Consider the following 13,127-nt stretch of genomic DNA (forward strand, 5'->3'; position numbering starts at 1 on the left):
TTTTTTTTATAAAACTAACAAAATCCAGGTTCGTCATCGTCTTCAGCAGTCGATGACGACCCAATTTTGGCCTGGAGCGCTATTTTCAAGCTTCACCGTCTCATAATTCTCTGGCGTGTTCATCGGCTTCTTCCGTTATTTTGAGAAAAACAAAATTAAACAACTTTGTTCCTTGACTAGCTGCTCTGTTAAGCTCTATCAATTCGGTCTTGTCATGTGTTATGCTACTAATTTTTTGTCATAGCTCCAGTTGATTGCTAAAATTGGAGGAGAAATAATGTAATGGTGTTTGGAAAGCTCTGGCTGAGAAACAAAATTTAATCTTAGAGGCTGTGGAGCCGTGCCAATTTCAATGGCGGTCTTTAGGGATTTGGGGGTAAGAAGCGGATGGGATAGAGAGCGGCGAGATAATGGCTAGCGTTGTTTTCGTTTTTTCATTTTTCTCTTTTATTATTTTCTAATCAAATTTGTACAGTTACTCGCTTTTAGGAGCGTGCAATCACTTATTTTGTTTGACTCAGCAAAACAAAGGCCACGTAAGCTTGGTCAATGGTCAGAGGGATTTAAAATTAATATTTTATACAAGTGCAAGTGCCTGATTGAAACTATGCGGAGTAGCGGGACCGGGATGTCAAACCTGAATAAGTAAAAGTATCTGCCAGGCTATTCTGCCTTTATTTAATATTAAATCATCCTCCCACAATCTTTTCTAGAAGAGCATGAAAAATTAAAAAAATTAAAAAAAGGAAAAGAGAGCAAAAAGAAATCCTAATTGTGGGTCCTAACAATATTCACTAGTCTAAAAGGGCATGCGGAGAAACTTCCCACAAGCCAAAGCTAGCACGACGCTAAATTTACTTTCGAGTGGTACAGCTTTTCATTAGTGACGTTTATGCCCGCAACTTTTTTTTTTAAGGACAAAAGGTTCAAAATCATTTATATATTATTTAAAATTCCTTAATTTTGCCCTTCTTTATCTTTTCAAATTTTGAGAATAAGAATTTAAATTATCTCTTAACTTTTGACTATAGTTTAACATTACTCATCCGCTAGGAAGCAAGGACACCAGAGGTTTTTTTCTAACAAAGGATGAAAATTACTCCCTTCATCCCAATTTAAGTGAATGTGTTAGGATTTTAAGAGTTAATGAGTTATATTTTGACCGTAATTCTCATAAAATTATATGTCTTTTAAATATTTTAAATTATTAATTATTATACTTACACTATTTTTTATGTAGTTTTTATATATGTACTAATTATTTTTTAGAAAAATTAAAATAAATTCATATCCAAATACATGTTGAAACTAAAAAATTTGAATTTTATAAAGCCAAAAATATTAAATAAATTGAGACATTAGGAGTAATAGAAAGCAAAATTATTCAATTTATCGTCACATGGCAAATTTGGCTATTTTTGTTCTTGCCCTCACCGTTTTCCTCTTTTTTGTCTTTTTCCATTTGTCACTTATATATATCTACCCTTCACTTTCTACATCTTTTGCCATTTTTTTCCCACCCTGCTCTCACGAGCTCTCTTTAACAAGGGTGTCAACATTTACTCAATAAATATACATCAAATTATTTAAAAATGGCAACCGGAGCTGCCGGAGACGGACTATTCCGGGGAGTATTCGACGGATGTATCTCCGGCCACGATACAGGGATCCAAAGCAGGCCTTACCACCGTAACTGTGGCTGCGCACTTCATAAATCCCGTGGAAATTGCTCTCATTCTTCTCCTTATATGAACGTATCGTATCCGATTCGACGGTCGTGGAGCGAAAGCTGTCTAGCGTTGGCCGCTGCTTCCTCCGGCCATCCCTCGCCGTGTTCTTCTCCTGCAGCCGCCGCCATGGACGGCGGTAAGAAGAATTTGGTCCGTTCTACTACTGAAGATCATGACGATGTCGTTTTATTTAGGTTTGATTAAAATCATTTCTCTTTTCTTTTTTTTTTTTTAGTAATCTATGATTTAATTCCACAAAGTAGATCCGGTTATGTTTGATACTGTATGTAAAACTTCTTGTAAACACTGATACTAAAATAAGAACTATTTTATTTATTTATTTTAGGTTTTTATTTACATGTGTTTGATGCATGAACACAAAATGTTGAATTAGGAAAAAAAAAATATACGAGTAGTTTATTTGGTACTTTTATGGATTTTAATTTGTTTTGTTGTCGAGCAAAATTTTAATCAGTTATTTTTTCTCCACAATCAAGTAAAGACTGTTAAATCTAATGTATTATTTTGAATTTTGCTTAATCAGATAAATTAAACCAAACTAAACTAACATCATTTTTGTTTTTCTACTTAATTATAGTGATTCATTCAGCTTGCGCACAATTTGACTATTTTATCTTGTACATGCTACCTTTCAATAATTAGTTTACCGGCTACTGATTGAGTATATAATTTTGCTAATTTAATTTTAGTATTGTAGTTAAGATGTTTTAAATAAGTGCACGCCAATGCCAAATCAAGATTTAAAACTTAATTACAAGCTGTAGCTTACAGAAAAATGAACGTTTCCAGGCTGTAGTACAAGTAGCACAGCACATGTGAGCACTAACTTTTGCTTCGATACATGAAATGGTCGGTCCCAAATATTACTTCATTGTCATAACCACTTTTATTAATTACAATTGTGAAAGAAGAGGTAACCTCGGAGCAACGATAAAATTATGGGATCTTTATTTATGTATCTAGTTATATTAATTGTTTACTTTTTCGAGCTATATACATAGATCGTATATTGATTATACACGATTATACACATATTAAGCATAAATTACACATATATTATACCTTCGCCGGCTATTTTTAGTTTAAGCGATTGAGTGGGCGGCTAATTGGGTTAATTATCTCTGTGTGACCTATAAGTTATAGATTCAAATTGGGAAACAGTCACTAATGCTTGCATTAGGGTAGTCTTCATCATGCTCCTTGGGGTGCGGCCTTTAGCGAACCCTTTGTGAATACAGAATACTTCATGCATCAGACTGCTTTTTTTTAGTTGCTAGAGGAAGATTATGGAAATAAGTATAAAACATAGTTATTCACTTCAACTCCAAATATTTTAGGCCCCGTTTGGCCATAAGTTTTGTCAAAATAGATTTGAAATTTATTTTCAAAACTCATGTTTGTCCATAAATTTTGCCCATATTTTGGCCAAATTCCAAATCTCAAATCTCAAACCCCAAAATCAGCTATTGAGCTGATCTTGGGCCAAAATCCCAAAACTTGGGAATTATATACATGTTTTTCCAAAATAAAGTTGGAAAATATGTTTTGAAAACGTATGTCCAGACACATTTTCATCTTCAAACCAAACTTCACCCAAATCAAATTTTTCAAAATAAATTTGAGATTTATGGCCAAACGCTAGCTTAGTCTCTTTTGGTTAATTGAATGTTTTCAAAAGGTTTGACGTTTTATAAAATAAGAATAAAAGAATGATGTGACCTATAATATATACCAATATAAGAGTTTTGGTCTCGATTTCAAATTTTGGGAATGATTTTTTTGTTGTTGTTGTTGTTGATGAAAAGAGGTTTATTTCACTTTAGTAAGCATATTTAGTGCGAATTCAAATTAAACAAATTAGTAGGTTCCGGACATTAGATGCTTAAAGTAAAAAAGAAAATCCTTTTTGCTATACCATAGGAAATAACTAGTCGATGTACAAGTTTGGAAATATCAAAATGTCATAGTACAATAATTCGTCAATTCGAACAAGTAAAAGAATTAGACCTTTACTATTGAAAAGGGTAAAAGTATAAAAGAAACGGGAGGCTGTCTAGGACAAAAAATCTAGTTAAAAAAATGCCAAATTAATACTTGGATATGTAACCCTCAGCAGTGAGCTAATGAACACGGATTCTTTTTTAGAAAAGTGATTGAAATGGAATTTAATTATCATCTAATAAGATATTAGACTATCACTAATTAATTGCCAGATTTCAAGTTTGATACACTGATACTGTAAAAAAATATTTGCAATATTAAGTCAGTTATAAGATATAATTACATATAAATCTTTATGATAACATTAATTGGTAACTTGATAAAAATAGTAACAACCTGCTATTATAGGTAAAATAATATTTTAGTGTAAAATTATTTTACATTATTCGTGTATATAGTTTACATCCTCATTATAATGAAACTTATACTTCTTAAAGTTGTTGGCAACTTTTCATAATATGTATCCATTAAATCGAGTTTAGTTATAAAAAAAAAATGGTTAAAGAAAAAAAGAAAAGATCTTTTGGCTGCATAGTCTCTACCTCTATTTTAAAAGGTAGAATTAGGACTCGCCCCAGGGCGGAGCACTCGTAAAACGCCCCTGGGCTTATGTGTGTGGCTTAGTTCCGTGAGACTTACGCCTCGGCCATCGGGGCGTGCGCCCAGCGTACTAGGCTCGCCTCATAGAACTTTATGCAATTGTATGTAACTAACCTTGTAAATCCTCAAATTTTCTTAATAAATCGTTGACTATTCAAAATTACTTTTTTCTTAATCATAAATCATCAATTTGAGAGTATNATTATTTGTTATAATTTTGTGATTTTAATGTAATTTTTATAATTAATTTTCATTTTATGCTATCCTAAAATTCTTGAAATTAGTAAAATTTAAAGATCCGTGGGACTTACGCCTTATGTCTCAGGGCTTACGCCTCGCCTCGTCAGAGGTAAAACGCCTCGCCTCACGCCCCCGCCTTTTAAAACATTGCTTGACACAATACATCAATTATAGTAGTATATTTTGCATTTTGAAAGTGTAAGCCAATTTGCATTTCTGAATATTATAATTTTTAATACATAATAACTTTTGAACATTTTATTAGTCCGCTTCAAATTATTTTGAATTTATTTTAATATTTGATATTTTTAAAAACGAACTAATAAGGACACTTCCCATAATAGGGAAAAAAGCATAAACATAATATTACAAATTGAAAAAAAAAAACTCAAAAAAAGCCTAAACGGGGCGGGACGGGCGGGGCAGGGCAGGGCGAAATTGAAAAATAGCTAAATAGGGCAGGGCAGGGCGGGTCGAAATATTAGCAGGTCAAGGCTTGCCCGCCCGCCTAACCTGCCCTGCCCCATTGACACCCTACTTCACTAAAGGAATACAAAATAGAATTTCATCACTACAAATCTCTTCAACTGAAGCAGTATATCTTGCCATTACGAACTANATTATTTTAAAAATTTTGAAATTAGTAAAATTTAAAGATCCGTGGGACTTACGCCTTATGTCTCAGGGCTTACGCCTCGCCTCGTCTGAGGTAAAACGCCTCGCCTCACGCCTCCGCCATTTAAAATATTGGTCTCTACCTATGCTCTAAAATAGATTATAGGATTTCACCTTCCACCTTCGATAAATAAGTCAATTTGAGGCTTCTAAAATTAACACAAATCTGAGAATCGACACTAGCCTTATGTTATATATCATCTACGAAAAGGAAATTAAACAAAAGTTCGTCCGTATTTACTACATATGCATCTTTTATGTTAAAGAAATCAAAGAGAAATCCAAGATGACACCAAACAATGTTATGCTTGTGTCTCTTTTATTTTTTACATTGTTTTCTGTAATCTTCTTTCCTCAATCTCTAGCAATGACCATCCGAGCTAAGCTCGAACGGTTTAAACCCAAACAAAATTTCACCAGCAACGTATTCCGAAGTTTCTTGCGACTCTTGGACGTGTTGCGAGTTCGACGAGGGCAGAACACATAATTATGGAGACGAATTATTTCATTACCTCCAATAACGAGGTGGAGAGTGTTCCTAATGTAGCTTTTGGGTGCAAAACACATAATTATGGAGACGAATTCCGGTACAAGTACAATGGTATACTTAATTTAGGGGCAAGTCAAGCATCGATAATGACACATACAGGTGAGGTTAGAGGGGGGTTTAACACTCCTTGAGATCTATAATAGCTCACATTATGTTATATTGGATGAGATTAGCATGGGAGAAAAACATTTATAGGTCTGCATGACAGATAAATGTTTAACTATCTTCTTCTTTTCCCTTAACCAGTTTAAAATTTTTATAGTTGTCAATATTTTTATTCTTGAAATAAAATTGTCCACATTACCTAATTTTGCCAATGTTGGCTTGCTAAAAACAAAGTCAAATTGCACTAATTCATACCAAGAAAATGTTGGAAGGTTGTTGCATGCCAAATTAATAAGCACTACTTTTCGCAATTGATTTCCTGACATTTATGTTTAATATATTGCATTAGATTAATTTTCATAAAACGTTATGCAAAAATAAGTTTTGATACGATATGTTTTATGAACCAAACAAATATTCGGAGGACACACGAAAAATTTGAATTAGATTAATCCTAAACTCTTTCAATTGAAAACAAGCAAATGGAGTTCAAATTCAAACTGCTTACAACATTAAATCCTGCTAAATGCCGCAACTAACTTGTTTGCTTCCCAATCCCAACTATATTTTTTCTCAGCAAAATTTATTATCTTCTATTTATCTAATTAAATCAAATTTGATGGTCATTACTTGTTTTGAGCATTAGCTCGTATGCAAACCCATGGAATATAGTAGATTACGGAAAATTCAGGTTATTTAGGCCATGCGAATGTGGTGACGTGCGAGTGACTTGCATAAATAGGGTAAGGAGAATCAAACATTTTGGTATCATTATTGATTTTTAGAAACTTATTTACCACTTTTCTTTAGGTTCCTTAGAGATTACATTGTATATTTATATTTACTATTTGTATACAAAATCATGATAAAAGAAGAATTCCTTAAATTTAGGGATTAAACTATAACCCCCCCTCCCCCTCCCAATTCCCCACATCTATCAGCTTAATTATCGCCGACAATCATGATTTTTCCCTTCAAAAAGTCTTAAAACGAGTACTATTTACCAAAAATACAGCATATAGCTTTATACCAAAAGTCATGACCCAACTCTCACCAGAGCCGTGACGGCACCTAACACTACTTGCTAGGCAAGTCAACAGTCACACATAACAATGAATTTGATAAAATAAGGTTCAATAAACTCAACAACAGAAATATCATGAAATAACTGAAAAAACAACAACAATACTGCTACTACCATCCCAATGATCTGGTGTCAATGAGTACATGAGCACTACTGAGTATCAAAATACAAGACCAAATCCTCAATACAACTTCTTGAATAGTAGAACAGTAATAACAGAAATAATGAAAGAGAACTTCAAGGTCTGCGAACGACATAGTAAGTACCTCGCAGTCTCCCAAAATGTCGGTATCAACCCAACACTATGTTCCGAAGTACATGAATTTGCACATGAAGTGCAGAGTACAGTATGAGTACAACTGACCCCATGTACTCAATAAGTAGCAAGCCTAACTTTGGGCTAAAAGAAGTGGCGAGCTCAGATGAAATAGTCAGATTCCAATATCAATAACAACACATGATATAATGATGACAATAACAGTTTTTAACTCAAAGGAATTATAATATTCAACTCGTTTACATCACAGGAATGTAGAGATGCTTTCAAGTATAATAGTTAAACCCCACCACGGATAAGAACACTTCATTTACCAGCTAGCATGAGAAAAATACATCTACATGCCTACATGTCAAATTTTCATGCCAAGTTCATTATTTCACAGTGATATCCTCAAGTACTCTCACTCTCAGCGCCCTCAATGTTCCTGACTCAATGCACACTTCATCACACATACAATCACTCAACACTTACGTGTGCCTGACATCAATGCCCCTCACCAAAGCACGTGGATATTTCACTGTGCCTACACTTACTGTTGGCATGTCAAACTCTGGAGAGGCGGATCCTGCCCAAGTGCTAATCAAAAGCCAGTATGGCCTGTTGCAGTGTGCAACCCGATCCAAATAACAATAAAGTCAATATGGTCTATTGCAGCGAGCAACCTGATCCAAATAACACTCTTAGCACAGCTCTAAGGCCCACCTCAGTCATCAATCTCTCAAGTCTCAAGGGCTCACAATCTCATGTCACTCAGCCCAAAAAGTATCACATATGGAAAACAACAACATCATAATGTAAACAATGAATAAAGTATAGAGACTGAGATATGATATGCAAATGAAGAATTATGAGTGGGTGTATAACTACAGTTAAGACAGATAGCTCAAAATAACAGAAATAGCCCCATTATGTCTCAACCAATTAATCACATAGTCTAACTATGATTTCTAACATGAACGCTACCTCAGATAATCAAACAAGTAGAGAACACGCAGTATAACAAGGCATGATAGCAAAGCAAGTCCGATAATAGTCTAAAGTCTACTCTGATCATGAATGCTCCGGTGCACGCACACATGACCGTCACCTAGCATGTGCGTCAGCCCAACATATCACAAATAACATGGTTCCCAGGGATAATTACCCTCAAATCCAAGTTTAGAAATGTCACTTACCTCAAAATGCGCAAATCAATTCCCCAGAAAGCCCTTCCAGCGCGAATCGATCTTCGGACGGCTCGAATCTAGTCACAAACTACTTAATATCAATATATAATGCCGTAGGAAACAAATTCAAATAATAAAGCTTCGATATTTATCAAAATAAAAGTCAACCCAAAAGGTCAACCCTGGGCTCGCACCTCAGAACCCGGTCAAACTCACAAATTTCGAACATCCATTCCTTACGAGTTCAACCATACCAATTTCATCCAATTCCGACCTTAACTCGACCTTCAAATCCTCAATTTTTACTTTAGGAAAGCTTTACCTAAAATCCCCCATTTCTTCACTTTAATTCACCAATTAAATGCTAAAACCAAATATGGAATCATGAATAATGAACAAATCCGAGTCAAAAGTACTTACCCCAATCCAAATCGTGAAAATTCCCTCCAAAATCGCTCAAAACCGAGCTCTCTAACTCAAATGTGATATAATAACCAAACCCTCCAAATAGAGATGTTAAATAGTTTGCCCAGGTGTATTAATCGCGATCGCGGGACCTACATCGGTATCGCGAAGCATAATAAATCACTTCCCCCCAAAATAGCATACGCAAATACAGGGCCCAAGCCGCAAACATGATGTACACCTATCTTGACTCTTCGCGAACACGGGTGTCCTTACGCGATCGCGAAGGCTTATTGCATGACAACCCAACTGGTCTTTCCCTTCTACACGGACGCAACAAACCTTGCACGATCGCGATGTTCACTGCCATCCAAAGCTTCACGAATGTGCTCGCTACTTCACAAACGCAAAGAACAATCACCCCTGCCCATAGATTACCCTCCACGAACGTGACCTCTTCTACACGATTGCAAAGAAGGAAACCAGAACTGAGAATCAGTAGCTCCAAAACATGGAGAAATGGTTCGAAACCCATCTGAAACACACCCGAGGCCCTCGGATCCCGTCCAATCACACCAACCAATCTCAAAATATAACAAAACTTATTCAAGGCCTCAAATCACATAAAACAACATCAAAATCACGACTCGCACCCCAATTCAAGCCTAATGAACTTTAAACTTCCAAAACTCATGCCGAACTATACCAAATCAACTCCGAATACCCTCAAATTTTGTATGCAAGTCCCAAATGACACAAATGATCTATTCTAACCTTCGAAATCAAAATTCTAAGCCTATATCTACAAAGTCAACTCTCGGTCAAACTGATCAACCTTCAAGACCTCCAACTTTTCAACTTTCGCCAAAAAAAAAAATCAAACCCACCTACGGACTTTCAAATCCAAATTCGGACATATGTCTAAGTCCAAAATCACCATACAAATCTATTTGAATCATCAAAACATCATTCCGGAGTCGTCTACACAAAAGTCAAATTCCGGTCAACTCTTTCAACTTAAACTTCTAACATTGGCACTAAGTGTCCCAATCTTCTCTGAAACTTCCCCGAAACCAAACCAACCACCTCGGCAAGTCATGTAACCACAAATACAAATATTTAAAGCATCAAACAGGGAGAATAGGGCTACAATACTCAAAATGACCGGCCGGATTGTTACATAATCATAGTATCTCACAATTGCATAACTTATTTATCCTTCAGCTTTCTAAAAGTCCGAGTACTCTAAGGTAATTGTAAAACAATGGATTATTCCTTTTATCCTAGCATTTATTTTCTGTTGAAAGTGGTCCATTTGATTTATATTTTATACGTTAACGAAAGTTTGATGGATCCTTCTTCTTATATAACTCGTTCAACTCTATCATTCTCCGCATTCTTGATTTATATGACTTTTTTTTATAGAAATCTTCCCAAATTGCTATCTCTTCACTAAAATCTTACGGGTTTGCACTTCGATTTACAGCTATTCTCTTCACTGGTAGGTTAAAAATTTGAATTATATGATGATTGTAACAGATTTGTTTTAGAATTATATCACAACTATATCAAAATTGTATGTTACTTGTATATAATACATCAATATCCAAAACAATACTTGATACAATACGAATATAATTATAATATGATTATATTAGATTCTTAGTGTAGAGTTGTGATTGAAACTCTAAGAAGATGAAGATGATAATTGTATCACAATTTTTCAGAATTGCATCGCGATTGTATTATTGTAGTATATGTATTATAATTGTTGCAGGAATTATTTTACAAATGTATGATTACTGTAGATTCAATGTATATTGTTACGAGCAGTTGTGAGTTCGTGACCAATTTCATAGTTTGTATCACAATATTGTAACGCCCCCGTAGTTGTAGCCTCGTTCCCTCATTTACTGCCTATTTTATGCTTTATAGCTGTTATGTGACTCGCCGGGGTAGTTGGTTCGGGTCCGAAATAAATTGAGACACTTAGTCTCAAGATTGGAAGCTTAAGTTGAAAAGGTTAACCGGATATTTCCTTATGTGTAAACGACCACGGATTGGAGTTTTGATGGTTCCGTTAGCTCCATTGGGTGATTTTGGACTTAGGAGCGTATTCAGATTGTGATTTGGAGGTCTATTGTTGAATTAGGGTTGAAATGACGAATGTTGGAAATTTAAAAGTTTGACCAATAGTGGACTTTGTGGTCACCGGGCTCGAATTGGAGTTCCGGGATTTGGAGTAGGTTCGTGGTGCCATTTATGATTTGTTACAAAATTTGGTATCAATCGGACGTGATTTGATAAGTTTCGGCGCCGTTTGTAGAAGTTGGAATGCCTTAGTTTCAATAGGCTTGAATTTGGGTGTGATTCGTGTTTTTGATGTTGTTTGATGTGGTTTGAGGGATAGAATAAGTTCGTATTGTGTTTTAGGACTTGTTGGTATAATTGGTTGAGGTCTCGGGGGCCTCGGGTGGAGTTTGGATGGTTAACGGATCGAATTTGGAGTTTGGTTGATTGCTGAAACTGGGAGTCTGCTGGTGTAATTGCACATGTGGAGATTTGATCGCGGGTGCGAGCTGGGAAACGCAGAAGTGGAGTTTGGATTGGAGCTGTGGAGCAAAGATGCGGACTCACACCTACACCTGGAGGATTGTAGAAGCGGAGAGGGTTTGGAGTCACTGGTCCGCAAAAGTGGATGGATTGCGCAGATGCGCACCTGCTGAAGCGGGATTTGTGACCGCAGAAGCGGTTGACCGGCCTTAAGTGGCTTCCGCAGATGCAGATGATTGATCGTAAAAGCGGTACCATAGAAGCGGATTTTTGGACTGCAGAAGCGAGAAGGCCTGGGCAGATTATTAAAAATGAGGGTTTCGAGATTTTCTTCATTTTTGAACATTCCAAGCTCGGGATTAGGCGATTTTGAGAGGGATTTTGAAGGGATTCTTGAGGTAAGTCACTTGTGGTTTAATTTGCTCAATAATTATGTTTCCCCATTGATTTTCCCACCTAGATTGTGTGGTTTTATTTGGAGTTTGAGGCTAGGGATTTGGGTGTTGATTTGGTATCGGATTTTGGTGAACTTGGTATGGTTGGACTCATGGTTGAATGGGCTTCCAAATTTTGTGACTTTTATTGGGTTCTGACACATGGGCCCCGGGGCCTGTTTTTGAATTGACTTTCTGAATTTGATTCAGAACTTAGTGTTTTCTTATGGAATTGATTCCTTTAACTTGTGTTGATTGTATCGAACTGTTTGTGGCTAGATTCGGGGCATTTAGAGGCCGTTTCGCGAGGCAAGGGCGTGTTACAGTAGAGATTTGCACGGTTTGAGGTAAGTAACACTTCTAAACTTGGCTCTGAGGGTATGAAACCTTGAATTACATTTTCTGTGATAGATGTTGAGGTAACGCGCTTGCTAAGTGATGGGTGTGTGGGCGTGCACCGTAGAAATTATGATTTAGTCATTACCCTGGAGTTGCAAAGCCATTTTATCTGAACATTCTTACTGTATTCTATGCTAGGAATCATGTTTAGGCTATATGATAGTACTGTTAGGACCCATAGTGGCCATTCTTTGCTATTGACTTATTTGTTAAATTGCAATTATGTACTCAGTCTTGTCGACGCCCCCTTTCTCCTCGCGGAATCGGGTTCACGATATTTGGGAAGACAACTCTTTTCCCACTTTGGGAATTGGATTGTTTGAGAGTTCGGAGAGTCGCCACCTAATGATTATAGTGCATTAGGACACTTTTAGAAGAATTAAATATGCAGACCAGAGTTTTGGGTGAGGGCTTGAAATTATCTCGAGGGGAAGGTGTTAGGCACCCCTCAAGATCCACTAGTGTGGTTCCCGGCCATGCTACAATTGTGACTTTAGATGTAAAAAATAAACAAGTACAAGAAGCACAAAAGGTTAAAAGAAGTGCTGAATTTTAAAGGAGCAATTTTTGTAAAAAAACGTGCAAGTGGAGAAAAAGAAGTGCTGATGCGAGTTTCTTTGACGTTCTCTGTATCTCCCAAATTAATGACCTCAGTTTCTTCCAGGTTGGACTTAGGTCTATTCTCAAAATTCTCAACCTCTCTGACGACCTCTTCAGGTATTTCATCTTCTTCTGAGTCTATGTCCTTTTGTTGCGTTGTTTCGTTGCAAGTCACAGTCGTTGGTTCATCGTCAAGATAAGTAATAGTAATGCTGTATAAAATAGAGTAAATGATAGAGAAAATAATAAGCGAGATATATATGATAAACTGAAATGCTTTGATT

General features: G+C 36.1%; 1 protein-coding gene across 1 annotated transcript; it reads left to right on the forward strand.

The window, feature by feature from the left end:
* LOC109236186 lies at nt 1,507–2,075 on the forward strand. The gene has a single exon (XM_019402392.1). It carries the CDS (start codon nt 1,593–1,595, stop codon nt 1,932–1,934), a length of 342 nt encoding a protein of 113 aa, XP_019257937.1. The 5' UTR covers nt 1,507–1,592; the 3' UTR covers nt 1,935–2,075.

This window comes from Nicotiana attenuata, chromosome 12, assembly GCF_001879085.1.
Source record: "Nicotiana attenuata strain UT chromosome 12, NIATTr2, whole genome shotgun sequence".
In the NCBI taxonomy this organism is placed as follows: domain Eukaryota; kingdom Viridiplantae; phylum Streptophyta; class Magnoliopsida; order Solanales; family Solanaceae; genus Nicotiana; species Nicotiana attenuata.